Source organism: Lepisosteus oculatus, chromosome 1 (genome assembly GCF_040954835.1).
Source record: "Lepisosteus oculatus isolate fLepOcu1 chromosome 1, fLepOcu1.hap2, whole genome shotgun sequence".
Taxonomy (NCBI): Eukaryota; Metazoa; Chordata; class Actinopteri; order Semionotiformes; family Lepisosteidae; genus Lepisosteus; species Lepisosteus oculatus.
This window is the reverse complement of record NC_090696.1, coordinates 7982577-8000359: the sequence shown is the minus strand read 5'-3', so window position 1 is coordinate 8000359 and position 17783 is coordinate 7982577. Positions and strand designations below refer to the sequence as shown.

Here is a 17783-nt window from a genome sequence, read left to right as displayed (position 1 = left end):
TAATTTTCTTACACATCTACAGTACCATCTTGCCATACAGCAGTTTCAGATCTATGTGCTTTTGGATATGAATGGTGTGATTGTGCCACTGAGCCTTCCTCTGCTCTTTCTCGGTGACCATACCCAAGGAACTATCAACCTTTGGGCACAATGTCTTTTATTTGTCAGTCAAACTGATGCCAAACAGTAAAGTGTTTGTCTGAATATTGAGATACCTTTCAAACACACTTGTTTGCACTGATTCTCATAAACTGTTAAAAAAAATAAAGCTAGATTACATTTTACTAGTGTTAAAACAGACAGCTTGGTCATGGCATTACATGTCTTCAGATCATCTTTAATTATATATTTTATTATTTTTTCCTTTTTTGTATGAGCCTCCTTCATTCCGAATGTTTTTCCCTCTCAAAATAAATTCTATATTCAGTAAAATAACAGTCCCATAACTTTGGAACTAGACAGAATACGTTCATCTTGAAGTTGCAGTTATATGTTTTATGCTAATCAAAATACTGAGCAGAGTTTCGAAATTTAAGAAATTCAGACTAGGAGAGTTTCCTGAATACCTGAGACATGTAAGCAAGCAATTTAATCAGTTTGCAGAAATGCCAAAGTGCAAAATGGTGTGGATCAATAATAGACATTTTTATAAGGAATGCTCTGAAAAAGATACACATACTGTATAAAGCATATCACTGTAACCAGTACTGTAGTCGGTGAAGTTTTAAAGTTTTCAATTTATGAAACAGAATGAAAAACATAGTGAGAGTTGAGTAAAGGACATTAGAAGCTGACTAAATGAAATATTTTATATTTCAAAGCATTAGTCACATAGTCACAGAGTTTTGAATAGAGTGTCATTTTTCATATCAGAGATCCCTTTCTCTTCTATTTTTCTTCTCAAAATAATTAATGATTATACTGTACTGTATATCCATAAACTTTTAGGCATATACGTTACTAGACATATTTGTACCAGATACATACATAAACACTCCTAGGGAGACACTCAACTTTTTACTGCGTCATTCCTTAAATTTAAATAGCACTTTTCATCTAAAGAAATCTCAGACCACCTTACATATAGAAGGAAGCTCACTTTATCCACCACTGAAGTGCAGTCCAGCAGTCACGGTTCACCAGAAATTATAAAGCAGAGCATCTGATCAGCTGGAGAACTGAAAATATGACCTATTGTAGGTAGGCCAGAAAATAGAAATCCAGAGTGGAATTTAGTCAAGGGACTGAGATTAACATCCTACTCCTACAATGCCGCAGGATCTTTATTGGCCAAGTGGTCACAGCCTTAGTTCAACATCTCATCAGAAGGCTGGCACTACAATCTACACTGGGGCACGAATTTAGGACACCTCTTAGCAAGGTGGAAGACTTCCTACTGGCCACCACAGCACCAACCTGGTTTTCCTTAGAGATGTCCTATCCCAATACTGACCAGGGCCAGCCTATTTTAGCTGCTAAAATCTGATGAGATCAGTCCACATCAGGGCAGTGGGTGATGCTGCAGCCAAAGCAGCAGCCACCTTATTACTATGATCCCATCATAAACAAGGGAAGAATGGAATATGGAATTATGTTCCTGCTGCCTATCTTGTAAGTGCAATATAGCATATCATGAAAACCAAACATTCATTTATTAAGCCTAGAGATACAATGGTGTATGTATAACTTAGAAATCCAAGATAATGTTATTGCAAACATTTTTGCACAACAAATGCCATTTCTGTTTTATACTCAATTAAACTCCCAGCTTAACTGTCAAAAACAAATGTGTTTTTCTGCCGTGGTACTAGGATAAGCATATATATTCCTTGATGGCAGTGCATTAATCTCTTCTTGAGACCCAAAAATTGCTGCCATCAGATTTTTTTCAGCTTTTATTGGTATATATAATAAACATGTCTTCATTTCATGGTAGAGACATCAGTGTAATACATCATGATGACATTACAAATAAGATTGAATAATTTTAATAAATATTACTGTTCTTGTACTTCCATTCAAAAGTACTCAGCACAAAATTACTGTTTCTATCCTAATAATGTAGACTTCCTACACCTAACAAGGAGGAAATACAGTTTTCTAATAATGTGAGATAGTTACCTTAGGCTTACTGCATTTTGTGGTTTAGCAGACTATCACTCCAAATGTAAATATAATATCCAATATAATCCATTTTATTTCTACTTTTCGCTCAATTTAAAACTGCATATCTCAGAGCCTTTCAATGTATTACCTTTCGCAGGGCATTTATAATTATTGTTATCATAATTGTTTATACTTAACGCACACCACCATCTTGCACAGCTTTTCTGCACTGAAGAGGTGGAAGACACAGAAATACAACCAGATGCTTTCTGTGCCTGGCACACCACACAGAGAACTAAACAGGATGGTCTCCTCAGGACAGATTTAGCTTTGTCAGAACCCTTTCACTCTCCATCGAACAATACCTGGCCATGTCCACATGCAGCAACTGCAATATCGGAAAGACTAAGCTACAATCAACAATCTACAAACAATGCTTAAGACATAGGACACAGTAAACTTCAGATGTACCACGCAAAAATCAAAGAACTTTTAGAAGTCTGGGTCTTAGGTCAGGCTCAGAAACCTTGGTAACAATGTTTTCTTAATTTTGTGGTATTTTGTTTAAAAAAAACAATACAATTAAATTATAACATAATGGACATTGTATATGATTCAGCTAAAATGGACAGTTTGCAGCAACATAGGTTTATTGTAAATACCTTTTAACCCATTGTCTGCTCACCTGGTTGGTTGAGATATTTTCACAGTTTATATGTGAAAATATCAATTGCTTATTCTCTTTTTCTCCTGCCTAAATTCTGTTTCCACAACCGACAATTAAAGAGTTAAGTCTTCACTGCCTCAGAATACAATATACTGGAGTATGCAATGACTGTCAGAACAGTAAATAATCCATTCATTAAATCATCATTATCATATAATAAATATATTTGAGGCAGAAGAAGTGTGTACGATCAATGGGATTCAGTGCACACCCTGCATAGAAAAATGTACAGTAGCACATGCTTTTAACGAAAAGTGGAAATGATGAATGAGCATCTATTCTAGGGCTCCTATTTCACAGCTGTTATTAATTACCAAAAAAGCATAACCTGTACATGTTTTAGCTTTTAATGTTATTTAATAGATTAATAGTGAGACAGGTTTAGGGCAGGCCTGGCCTAATAGTAGCAAAAAAAGTTAAATCCCCAGATTGCAGCGGGGGGAAAAAAAAACGCAACTTACATTATTCATGTACTCGCTTAGCAGGTCCTGCAGGGCCTGTCGCACAGCATTACACTCGGCCACAATCCTCTCCCGTCGGTCATCACGCGTGCATGAGGAGTCTGCCATCAGGGCTGCTCCGCTGATGATGCTCTCCAAGCGTTCCTCCAGAGATGGCCTGAATCGGGCCTCACTGAAGGTCAGTGGATCTAAAATTATCTTGTTCTGAAACAGAAAGTAAATCCCATTAGGATACAATCCTTCTCGCTCATGCACACACACACACATATAGAGTGCTTTTTTTTTATAAATGTATGTGTTTATCCTTTAAAAGGGCACAATACCTGAGCAAGCTGAGCCGCTATAATCAATGAAAAGTCTACAGGATTTGTTACTCACACTGTAAGATGTGAGCATAGAGTACTGGATGTGTTTGCCACAAAAATATCTGTTTACCTGGCATAAAAATATGATGTGGAAAAACTGCAACCAGAACCTTAAGAATGGCATTCATTAAATGTGTTTCCATGGAATATGTAATGAAACTGATGTGCAGAAAGAATACTCATATTTTCACAGATAGAAGACAATTACCGAGGCCACTGTCTCTGTAAGAGACTTTCTCCAAGGATTTCTTTAGAAAAGCATGAAACCTTATTAACAAAGAAAGACACATTTCAAACATCTGAAGAACTGATGTGCTATAGCACAATACAATGTGAACAAATATATTTGCCTGTTTACCTGTCTTGCATATATTTTGATTCATATATATTAAAGACAGATAAATAGAATAAAAGACGATCACATTTAGCAACAATTATTTCAGCAGATACAAAGCCTATAAGAAACAGTGGAAAGAGGCACAAAGAAGGTGACCTTCAAGGTTACTTTCAGAAATAGTGTTACAGCCGTCTTTGGTTTTATGAAGCTTTTAAGCCCAGAATGCAGAATAACCCTGTTTCACTGTTTAAGTTACTACAAAATAGGTATTTTATGAGCTCTAATGCAGAAAAAAATTACCATATTGATGGTACCAATATTATATTTTATGACTGCTCAATTTAAATATTTTATTCACAGCAGTTCTTTCTGTACTACTGTATACTTTTAAAAGTCTAAGTCATGCAGAGGTAGATGCAGTTTGTAGGAAAGAGCTGGGTTATTAGCAACTAAGCAGTTATTCTTTATGGTACGTGTGTCACTAAGCAAAGGATGTGTTTCTTTTTAAACCTAAAACATCACAAGCATTTACAAAGTATTTAAAAGCCAGTGGGCTCTTGCATGTAAAGAATTTCATTGCACAAAGCGTTCATAATAGCCATTTAACTTTCCTTGTACACCTAATTTCCCCCCACAAATGCCAAAATGTATCAAGCAAGTTATGTACCAAAATATTAAACAATACTTTGTGCATATAAATGTACTCATTGAATAAAAGCAGGAATGAAGTAGTGTTTTATTTGTAAAATATAGCCTTTAATTGTGTTGTGTGAAATGTAAGCACAATACCCCACTGAGTGAGAAACAGCTTTTAGACCTCCTTCCCCATTCCATTAGGAACCCTAGACTCTCGATGGTATATGTGGAACTGTATATGTTCAGTAATGTAAAGAATCCATTCATTGAATATAACGCTTAGCTGAAACCAGCTGTATCCCACGGCATCAAAAGTCTATTAATCTGCAACCAGTTAAAAGCCATCACAATCCATGAATAATTTCCCCTTCCATTTTCCATTATGCTAAAATGCACTGTTATTTCCTCTTTTCATGTTATATAAACATAGCTTAAACACTTTAGGTCCCATGCCTCTTTAAAAAACATAGCCTTTTACATTTCAGAAAAAATACGGCACAAACAAGACAATAAGGGATAGATCTACCATATCATTAATATTATTATTACTACAATTACTGTTATTATTATCATCATTATTTTTGACCACTACTATAAGAGTTGTGAGAATTAAAAAAACAATAGTTCTGTTTCCTCAGCGGCATTGTCTTGAGATCTTAAATGCAAAGCTCTGTTGAATAGCTGGATGGATTTGTGTGCACACTGCTACCTAAAAATGGGATAAATAATCCTGTAACATGAATGGCTGTTTGTCATATGTGGTACATAATAAGATAAAGGTCTGGGATGGCTGGATTAATATAACCCACTTTCACAGGAAAAGGAAAAATGGATAAAAACTTTTAAGAGAATATATATTGTACTTCAAAGTTGGTTGCTACAGTAACATAGTCAGTGCTTTTAAGATTATTAATGGATTTATTTTTGGTGTACTATTTTGTCCTCCATTCAAAAAATACTGCCCTATTTTTTTTAGAAATTTACAGGCAAAATACTGTAATTTTGACACTCAAATAAGAAACTGAAAGGACGCCTATAGAACATTGTAATTTGGTTCTTATCCAAAGAGCGGTGACACTGTGGCTAAGGATCTACCCCTGTGGCTGGAAGGTTGCTGGTTCAAATCCTGTGGCCAGCAGAGAAATCTGACTCCATTGGGCCCCTGAGCAAGGCCTTTAACTCCAACTGCTCCAGGGGTGTTACACGATGGCTGACCCTAAGCCTCTCTGTCTGTGTGTCTCATGGAGAGCAAGATGGGGTATGTGAAAAGACAAACTCCTAATACAAGAAATTGTATATGGCTAATAAAGTGATCTTATATCAAAGATGGAAAATCAGATGGCTTGCTGTATGTTTTGTGCAAAGCAAAACATGTGTATTTGGACATTATGACCAATAGATCAAGAAATCCAAAACAATATGTTTTTATGACATAATAACACCAAACACTATAACTGAGAATTCATTTAGATGTGATTAATATTCCAGTGGAATGTGGTTGACTACGTTTCAGACTGTGAACATAAGCTGTAGGCGCTTTCTTTCCATCTCCAATACAAAGCCAAACCTGCACATTTATAGTATAGCTACAACAAAAACAGCAACGATTAATAGTGTGTTTGTGATGATGATGACAATGATGATGATGATGATGATGATTTTTCTTTTTATTATTATTATTATTATTATTATCATCATCATCATTATCATTCAAAACACGTATTGAATATCCGACACTTTATCTTGGAAAAAAACTTAGTGGGATACAAAAAACATAACAGAATTACTGAAAACTTCTGAAAGTCATTTGACTGGAAAGGTTTTTTTCTTCCCAGACATAAACTGCTTTGCCAGTTCCAAGCAAACAGCTACCCACATATGTCCTGTCTCAATGTTAAATAAAAATAACTGAGGTTTTTAAATGTGTCAGCTGTCTTAGTTTTTCATGTTTTAGTATTACATTTTGTGCTAAATGAACCACAAATTAAATGTGAAGTTTTCTGTGTGTTTTCAAGGATATGAGAAGTCTTGAAACGTGTTGTTCAATGTTCTAAAATTTTGTAAAAAGCTTTTCTGTGTTCCTGACACTCTGGTGACACTTTTCATCAAGAAAAAAAAGCTTTTAAACATTTTTTTGTTTTGAAAGCTCAATAATGTTCAAGTGCAAGACTGGATTGTAAAAATATCCCAATGAAATCTGCATGTCAGTGTTTTTGTCCCTTCAATTTAGATAATCATTTGTTTATACATAGCTTTATTTATTTTCTCCATTTAAGACTTTTTTGTACTATTAACACTCTTATCATGCTTTTTAATCCCTTTTTAATATTTGTTGCTTGCTTTCATATAGCACTTCACATCCCAAAGTGCTTTGCACATACAGTAGGAGAGACCATCACTAAACCCTACTACACTTAAGAACAGTGCTTAATGAGCAAGCGGAGAAAATAATGCATACTGGTATCGCACAGACAGGAAGCAACTAAGTGAAGAAGGATTCTGTGTTCTTATGGCCATCTTTAATCTGTCCTGTTTTGTGATTGTTTTCAATTTCAGGTAAAAACTAAATAAAATGACACCTGAAACTGCTTTCTGGTCATCCATGAGGGGCCGACAGGGAATATTTACCCTGAATAGGCGCAACATTTTTTTTTTCAATGAAAACAGAAAAGGGCAGAAGGGGTGGTGTTATGGAAATATATATTAGTAACTATAACACATAGTGCAAAGGTGACATCGTTACTGGAAGATTTCACCTATCCACACATAAAATGTGACTTTGTGATAGGAAATGCAGAAACAGAGAATTATAAGAGAATAAAGCCCTTCACTGGTATAAATTGAACACATCTGCCTTGACTGACTGCACTCCTGTGGAATTCATAGCAGAAAAGGGTTTATCTGATTGGCCCCGTGCTTAACTGGACACTTCTTATGAGTGGCAGCATTCAGTATATCAGCTGTCTGGTGCAGAAGGCAGGGAACCCTCTCTCCTTCTGAGCAGGGGCAGGGAGTCTAAGCTTCTGCAGTTCAGGGATGGAGTGTGTTAGCGGATTCTTGAATTATAGAGAATTTAGATAGTTCAGGAGAGTTTATTCATCTCCTGTGATTTAACATCTGCCCCTCACTGGCAGTCCCGTCCAGTTCAGGCTTGAGAAGGTGGAAAGAGATAATGAAGACTAGCAAGGATTTTGTTAGGCAATGGAATGGAATTTAGTAATGATGGATGGATCCAGTGACTTCACTAATTATTCTAGTGTTCGGTATTGCTGGATTAGTGGTTACAGCTGGAAACTGGGAGCCTGGGGGTAAAGCATGCCAGTAGAGACAGGGTAAGGAGACGGAGAACATCCATCTTCCAGTGCAGGGAAGGCTGGCTGTGGAAGGGTGAGACCGGTTGGGTGTGCCAGGGGTAGAGTAGGAATTGGGCAGGTTTCTTCCTGGAAAAGGAAGACTGGCCATGGATGGGAGAGTCCGACTGAGTGTGACAGGGGTTCCATGGAATGAAAGTAATGAGTACATATTTGCAAATAAGAGAACTGTTGAATTCAGGACTGCTCTGACATCTGTTCTGACCCTCTCAGTGGAATAGAGGACTGAAGAGTTGTTCCATGTGAGAAGAGGGACTGAAGATCTTTTGGGGACTAATACCCCTGTGAAGGACGCTTCTCCCAAAGGGGACCACTGGTACTGTAGATCCTATACCACTGGTACATCCTAGGAACAGTGACAGAGCACCCAACTGTGCACATGAATGAAATTTGGTGATATGCTGGCTCAAGGCTGCAGTTTTTTGGTGTGTGTGTGTGGGTGGTGGTGGGGGGGGCGGTTAGCATTCCCATGTGGTTAACGGATGTTTTCATAACCAGTATGTAAAAATACACACTAGGAAAAAACAAACAGCACATAAAGGAACTGATGACAGAACCATTAGGAAGCTGTGATAACATGATATAATTTGACAAACTTTAAATCTAGTTTAAACTTAAAAATAAGTTTATAATTTCAGAAAAGCAGAGTATGAAGATGTGAGGGAGATTTTTAAAAGCGGTGAATAGAGGAACATGCAAAACATGTGAGAGACTCCAAACCAAATGTATCACAAATTTATAAACTAGGAGACAGAACTGAACCTTGAAACTATAAACTAATCAGTCCTGATGTCATGGACATGAGGGTTAGACCACAATTAGACAAATGTATAATATGAAAATAATAGGAAGTAGAAAAGAAAGTTTGAAGGTTGTGGATTCTTGGAACAAGCAAGAACATTAAATACTATAATAACATGTGACACGATATATTTAGTTTTCCAGAAAGTTTTCTGATAAGGTCTAAGAAAAGGCTAATTATCAAATCCTTTTGATTTGAGAAAATAAACAGGTCAAGACCTTAATTAAATACCTCAGCTGAAGTATAGCATACCCATACGGAGGCATCGGATTTTCTGGAGGAATTGGAAATTCTGGAGCACATGGAAGAGTATTTACACAGTTGAAGTGGGAGGAGAGTCCAGTCACATTTCAAATACTCAGTGATGTTTTGGACTTTACTGCTTCCCAAGAAAGATCCACTCACATTGCTTGATTTATGCTCTCTGATTTTTTCCTACCATCAGCCACACTCTGTGTCAATAGTTCAAACACAATCACACAATCACTTCTCTTTTATAAGCATCACTATTTCTGTCCATGGCCTGCTGTTGCTCACAACAAGCCCTGCCCCAGTAACCTTAAGAATGTACCACAGAATGGCATAAAAGTAAATGTGCCATACAAAAAGCATTAAATGACTATGTAATGCTACATAATTTTGTAGTTTCAATTACTCACAAAATACATATATCGAGATTTATGAGCCATCTTAAATTCACAGCAACTGTCTCACCCACAAAATAATCGGTCAAATCGCTATCTAGAGAAAGTAGCCCCAGCAGTCCCCTAAGCAACAACTCCTCCATGTCAAGTGAAAGTGTGTGCTGACTCATACATCTACTAGACCTCTGTAGTTACTCATGTCAAAACATTAATGCTCTGAAAAAAAAAAACACATGGCAAGATTGAGCATTTGAATTTATGGAAACATACCCTGGATTATCGACAAACCTATAGGATGTCAGGCGCATTCAACTGTCAGTGTAAAGAAATTTGAACTAAAATCAATTACGTATTTTATAAGACTGAAATGGGATTATTTGTTTTTACCATCAAGATAAGAGTCATTTGGAAGATGGCTAGCTTGCTTGCTTGCCATACTGTGAGAGAATAAAGCTGTTTAGTTCCAGAAAACCTAGTTTATCTTAAAATGAGGCTTTTCACTTTTATCGGGGAGACATTAGGGATATTATTCAATGGCCTCTTATCAACAGTAATAGACATTTACAGTATTTTTTTCACCTTGGAAAAGCAAAAATAAACATTCAACATTGCTATCAAATGTTACTGTGGTGCTTATTTTTTTAGCTTTATGGCATTACAAAGCATAATTGAAGCAAGTTGGTACAAAAGGTCAATTTTCCTCCTGAAACAAGTTTCTATTACAGAGTGCCTATATATCAAAAGATCGTTCAACAGAAATACTGCATATAACTTTTCCATTCATGTTTCCCAGGTTGGGAAGCACTACTTGTTCCTAGATAATTGGTACAGTATCCCTTGGGACTGTTTTTTGGGGTTTCTGAAAAATACTTCATCATATTGAAGTTATCTATAGTAACAATTAGGAAAGAGATGAAACCTGAAGATCATTTATTCAGCTACAGCAATTGCTTGCAATATCAGCTAAGGCTAGAGACAGTAAGCAGGGCGATCTGATTTGGCATACAAAAGGAAATATAGAGACAACACTCTTTTAGGAGATCATGTCCCAAATGCAAAACGTCTGCACATTCAGGAATCTTTTTTAAAAATATAGCCTGATGGCATTAATCTGTTATTCTGCACATGAATATAGAACTGTAATATGTCTGGAATGAAGAAAAAGAAGGTAGCATAATCGATTTTATTTTAACAGGTGCATTGTGCTTTGGTCTGTTCATTATGCCTGTGTTTACACAGTTGATTTAATCACTGATGAATACTGTTGTTTTAAATTGTGCATATACTAAACCAGAACATATTCACAGTCACTAATGAAAACATGTTACTATCCTTTCTCTTCTGATTGATATACAGTAGGTCATTTATTAAGCACAGCAAAAACAAGTATGCATTCTTAATAAAAAAGACTGAATGAATGATAATTACAAAAGTCTCACATAAAGTATTAAATACTGTATAAGAAATGGTCTTCTTCAGTTTGTGGTATTAAACCAAAAGTGGGTAACTGGTTTTATTCTAGAGACTAACAACACTCAAAAGTACCATTTACTTGGTTTATGTTTCCCAAATTATTTTTTTTAGTCAAATGTGCACATATTTTTAACAACAACCATATCATATTATTCTCACTGCTCTTTAATAATCTTTCCTCTTTTGAGCACTCAAATATTTACTTTGACTGATGCCAACAAAAGCAGTCAACTGCAGATTACAGACATATGCTCTTTTTTTCTTCTCTTTTTGTATGTTTCAGCAAGATTTCTCATGTGATGCAAACATTCACTGCAACTGTGCACTTTGACAGAAACGTATGTAATGGGAAGTGAAGAAGAAAAAGCAAATTTGCACAATGAAAAACAGGCAGTAACTCCTTTACATGAATTCGCTTGAAATTCATATCTTCTTGAATAAGTGCAATCAGAATAACACTAAAATCAGTTGGAAAGTTTTGTTTAAATATGGAAGCATAACATTTACCATTTATATTTGTGACTTCGCAGAATTACTTGGAGTACTTGTTACATCTAACAACAGGAATAAATAGAAAATAGAAATTACCATAGAAAGTGTCCTCACTAGTGGCATCACTGTGTGGTACAGCAATACTACAATGCATGACAAACATGCACTACAAAGGGTTGTGGCAACGGCACAGAGGATTATAGGATGTGATTTACCATCAATTGGTGAAAACCACACTATCCACTGTCATAATAAAGTCCAATCCATCATTCATGATCCCAACCATCCCGGCCACAAACTGTTCTTCCCCCTGTAATCTGGCAAGCGGTAATGCACTATTAAAGCTAGGACCACTCGCCTCAAGAACAGCAACTGCAGTGCCTAAATACACATCTGCACTACGCACTTTTTGCATGTTCTACCATGTTTTTTTTTTTGGTCTCACTACTACAGAATTATTGTTCCACAACATATTTTTCGATCCTGTTGTCTACATTGTGTGGGGTTGTCTGGTGTACTGTGTACAGTATGTGTATGTCCCAAGGGATCACAGCGATTAAGTACGTGTACATATGGGAATAAACTACTCTACTCAACCTTGTAATATAAGGAGAAAAACACTGCCATCCAATGCAGCAAAATGTCCCTGTAGTGGAAGCCAGTTGTTAGAGGTGCAATAGGTTAGCTATCCACATAAAAATCTGATGGAATAGATAATATGTGGCTCGTGTTTAGGGTGACTGTATGCTACCCTTCCGTGAGAACTGTGGTTTCATGCAAAGGTGGAGGGTGCACTCTTGGCTTTCTCCATGAACATCCAAGGATTAATGTTGGTTAATGCCAAGAAAAAATGAGATGAGCTCTGACAGTTAGCCTAGGGTTGCCTAATTGAGCTTTAGTCATCAGTTTCATCCTAATTGATTAACTTAATGAATGCTCTCTGATGTCTTCAGGTTAGAAGATACTATTTCTCCCTTTCACACATGATAAATAGTAGGTTGCTGTCCCTGCAGTCTCTGTTCATCAGCAGTGGTTTTGTTATGATAAGATGTGTGCTTATCAAACACAGGGCTTCCAGGAATCTAACTGAAAAGAATCATGTGGTGTTTTTATTTTCCTTCTCGAGAGGACTATTCCATGGGCCTTGCAATGTCAATTACAAAACTATTTCAGTGCTAATCAGACTTGTGTTTACCACCCTCAAAACAATCTGAACAGCCTAAAGTCTTCCAATATACAAAAATCAAAATACCAGATTGTGTGTGGTTGAATACTGAGATTTTCTCATGAACATTTCTAATAACATATGACTGGATTGAAAAGGACTTTTCATTCTATAACCACATTCAGTTCACCAACACATAATCATCATATATAGGCACACATCTGTATAAGGCATTATCACAAATGTATTCAATTTCAATGACCTAATCCTCTCTAAATTCAGTCCCCAATTAGAACTGTCCCATTCCATACAATTGTGTAGATGTTTAACCTGGATTTACATTTTTCCCTTTACTATACAGTACATACATCAGAAGTCACTGCTGCATTTCCATCTTGATTACTATTATTACTGAATTTCTATGTTGGTATGTTTCTGTTGTTTACTAAGGTACAATCCATTTATTAATTATTTATGTATCATGCCACATAGTTGTTTTGTTTCTCCTTTCAGATCTCCACGTGAGAGATTTACCTTTAATTACATGAGCAAGCCACTGAGTCACATGATTGCGTCTAACATTTCCTTTCAATGCATAAATTACTCTGCCATATTAAAGTGAATGCAGATAGTTTTGAAATTGTACGCACTTCTTTTGGGAATACTAAACTTCCTAAATTGTTGCTTGAGTTGTGACTGCTTAAAATTATTTCTGTGTGTGGTCCTAAATGAAGATTATACATTATGTGATATAACAGGACAGACAAGCATCTTGCACAAAACACATCTGAAGCCCAGTCATGCAGAGTCACCAAAGCTGGCTGAAAGATTAATGAGTAAAACCATTCACACAGTTGAGCCGCACCTCCAGGCCTTGCCAGTCTGGCTATACTTTGAAGTAAAAAATATCTATTCAGGTGATGAGTCTATAGAACATGAAATAACCTTCAGTCCTTCAGGCTGTATGCTCCACACAAAGGGGTTTGTTGTTTTGCTTTGCTTTGTTGCAAAAGGGGTTATAATGGCAGCCTCTACATAAACATGGTTTTAAGAAAATTTGAAGAGAAAAGGCAAGACAGCTGGTGTCTTTAATTGAAAAAGTTTGAATCCTATCACAATTGAAAAGACAATTGTGCAACACGGAAATTATTGCATTTTAGTTTCCCATGTTTCTTTCTTTTGAACCGCTTGAATAGATATTTTGTTTTGCTTACAAAATTGGTCTGATTAACCACTTTCCTCTTTTCTGTTTTTCCATTCTGTAATCACCCACTTTATTATTGAATTTATCATGTGTAAACATACGGTATTTTAGGTTGTTTTGTGCAGTTTTTGTATTATAAATTGTTTGATTTTATGTTTCCATCATCCCATTAAAATTTGTTAATAAAGCTTCATTCTTCAATTTAATTAACTATGCAATGTACAGTTCCTTTATAGCTGATCAAATTAATAAAACATTTTAGTTTAATGTGTCCCTTCAGTTTTACATGGTGCGATTATGATATACCGTTTGTGTATCTAAGATATTTATTTGGAAACACTGGAAAAGTAGAAAATGGAAATGGGATCTGACATAAAAAATGTTGCTTTTTAAAAAGAAAGACTGGAGAAATACATTCAGGAGGCTATGCTGACAACACTATTATTCATTGTAAGGGCAAAACTATTGCTTACTATAAAATAAATAAAATGAAAATGAGGAGAACATTTTAGTGCAAGTGTATCAAAAATACTGGCAAACTATGTTACAAGCATTTACTTTATTTTTAGGTCTTGATGAAAAATATCGGGGTGCTTAGAGAACAGCATGGAAGAATCAGTTGATGCAGCCATAATCACTTAACGCTACATTTGAACAAGTGGTTTCACAAATGAAAAAAAGCTGCCTTGATGGTTAAGGTATTAAAACCCACTCTTTCTTCTTACTCTGAAGCCCTCTCATGTATAACCATTCTTATGTTCTTCTGTATTCTACAAAAATACTGTTTTAGTAGCAATGATGTTTTGAACATTGCATGAAGTTCATTGAAGGCGATTATAAGAATTAAATTGAATTATTATTAAGAATTAAAAGGCTAGTTCCATGCTTCTATTCCACTACAGTTGCATTGTTTGTTACAATTTGTCTTGCTGCTTTTGAGGTATTTAGATTACAAAAGCTACAGTATTTTATATTTTCTTGCTGCAATGTATTTACCATGTGGAAGATTATTTTATTATCTTTATTTGATTATATTATTTTTGTCCAGTAAAATATCCCAACCTTTTTTACACAACACTTCATTTTCAGCCAAAGTATTATAAAGCTACTATGGTAGAATTCATTGGAGGAAATGAATGAATGAAGGTGGACTCAGTCTAATGAATTTTTAATTTGCAACATATTAAAGCCTTGCAGAAACAGGGTTTAGAACCACCAGCCATATCACTCTGCAACTCACAACTGGGAACCCACTGAAGCTCAGCTGGTGTGAGCCTGGACAGTACCTGATGGGAGACCTCCTGGGGAACAACTAAGGTTGCAGGCTGGAAGAGGTGTTACTGGGGCCAGCAGGGGGCGCTCACCCTGAGGTCCATGTGGGTCCTAATGCCCCAGTATGGTGACGGGGACACTATACTGTAAACAGGCGCCGTCCTTCGGATGAGACGTAAAACCGAGGTCCTGACCCTCTGTGGTCATTAAAAATCCCAGGGTGTTTCTCGAAAAGAGTAGGGGTATAACTCTGGCGTCCTGGCCAAATTTCCCATTGGCCCTTACCAATCATGGCCTAATAATCCCCATCTATGAAGTGGCTTCATTACTCTGCTCTCCTCCCCACTGATAGCTGATGTGTAGTGAGCGTTCTGGCGCACTATGGCTGCCGTTGCATCATCCAGGTGGATGCTGCACATTGGTGGTGCGGGAGGGGAGTCCCTATTACCTGTAAAGCGCTTTGAGTGGAGTGTCCAGAAAAGCGCTATATAAGTGTAACCAATTAATATTATTACAGTTCTTTAGAAGACAGATGATAATATAGACCCATGCTTCAAAAATCTCTTATATCCAGCTGTACCAACATACTGTATGAATCATACATAAAATACATAAATCTACAAAAATGACACAGTACAACAAGACTAATCATTTTCAACTGCTCCATTATTTCTTAAAAAATACATCAAAGGCTGACCAAAGGCACATACTGTACATATTCTATAGCATGGAAAGGAATATACAGACAGGATTTAAAAAATAAAAACTGTCAGTAAATATCTTACTGTAAATATCTGTTGTATCTTTAACAATTTCGAAATAAAAAATGACCAGGTGTAAAAAAATAATAATAGCAATTATTTTTTTATACAAGGCAAAAAATATAATGCTTTGTCATTCTGTAAAGTGCAGAAAACATCTGTCTTCTCAACATGTGCTGTGAATGCATGTTAGTTCAAAGACATAAAAGACAATAAAGTCACTGTGTGACATTTACTGACAATACAAGTTGTGGAATTGATGTCATTTCAGTGTTGAAACACATGGGGTTGTTATGTCACATCTGTTTACGTCCATCTGTAAATACAGGTCCCGAAGTGCACTCTAGGAAATATATCCAGACATGGAAGAATGGAACCTGACTTAGACATGTGTGGTAGACTGACTAGGAGCCTGGTCTAAAGTAATCTTCATCCAGAAGACCTTGACTGAAAAGTTGTGTAAGATAATGATTGTGCATTTGAAAGCACAGAGACAGCTATAGTCATCGGATAGGCTATAGAAAAATAAAGACACTTCTTTGTCTTTGCTCTTTGGTAGAGAGGCTATTATGTTATAGTGCAAGCTTATTTTGCATGAACTAGGAATATTGGGTTTTGAAACATTTTGGACAGTGTGCTGCCAGTATTGATGGAATTTTATGAAAAGGGCCCATCCATCTGTCAACGCTATGTCACAAAGATGGGAGGAACACAGCATTTCAAAGAGAATCATATTTTAAATAAAATACCTTGCTCAGAGTCCTGACCTGAATCCCACAGAACATTTCTGAGATGAATTAGAACAGCAAATCGAATCAACAAGAGACCAGTCTCTCTCAACTGCACTCCAAACTGCTCTGTGGGAGGAACAGTACAGTATTCCATCTGGAAATCTATCAAAATGTGGTGGAAAGCATCCCTCCTATGCAGCACAAATTAGGACCAAGGGTAGTCTACAACATATTTAATTTAATACCATACATGATGAATGGGTTCTTTTTTGTTATTTTGTCCTTTGGCAGTATAGTGTATATACAGTGGAATACAGTGGAAAGATTGTCTACTGAACCTAGTATCAACAGTATCAACAGAAATGTATCTAGATTCTAGTATAGTTAGTAAACTATTCAAGCCAACAGGAGAATAGGAGGATGAGTAAAAACTGGTAGAAACAACAATTGAAATTCAAAAGGATTTAGATTAAATTCAAAACTAGGCAAACAACTGGGAGGTGATAAGAGCAAGATAAGAGCATGTAGGAAGCAAAAACATAAACTATAAATACAAAATAGCTTAGCTAGAAGAGGCCATTAAGGAACAAGACTTTGTTTATGAGGAAACATCCTGACCTTTACATCTTCTAGACCAGTGGCTCTCAAACTTTTTGGACCAAGTACCACCCCTGATCCAACCAAACCATCCAAGTACCACCTACAAGTACGCTGGGCAAACATTCCGAGGTCAAATTCTTCCAGCACGGGGGTACCTTTAAAGCGGAGACGACGTCACCGAAATTTTTTGGCGCGCCTTCTCTTTAAAGCCCAGGCCAAATATGAAGACAGTACGTACAGTTATAATTCAAATGCAATTAAAAACTACACATCCCAGTTACCATGGTGGTGCTTGTGATCATTGCGTTTAACCAACGAAACAGGGCGAAAAATCAGTCACATGGCTTTAGGGCAGGGTTTCGAAAGCTTTACCTATCAGCAACAAAGTGAAATTTACACGATAGGCTACCTCAAACTGTCAGTTACATGACTGTGTATGTCGCTTAAGCCACTCCTATTTGGCATTTTAGTTATGGAGGCGAGAAGACGCCCCCCCCCCCCCCTCTGGGTGTCTGATTTGCCGCCGTGTTTAACCGTCCGTGTCCGAATCGCAGTAGCTACGGGTACGAAATAAAGTTCATCCCAGCTACAAAACATATATATTTTTGTGGTAAGAGGGCGCAAAACATCAGTATT

At 36.6% G+C, this 17783-nt stretch overlaps 1 protein-coding gene across 4 annotated transcripts in view; it reads right to left on the bottom strand.

The window, feature by feature from the left end:
- The window catches only part of ctnna2 (catenin (cadherin-associated protein), alpha 2), a 559287-nt gene that overhangs the window by 361895 nt on the left and 179609 nt on the right, over positions 1 to 17783 (bottom strand). For all 4 annotated transcript variants that reach the window (XM_069192244.1, XM_069192285.1, XM_069192311.1 and 1 more), the window contains exon 7: positions 3295 to 3498. In XM_069192244.1, the coding sequence (XP_069048345.1) occupies positions 3295 to 3498 (204 nt within the window). The remainder of the gene's footprint in view (positions 1 to 3294; positions 3499 to 17783) is intronic.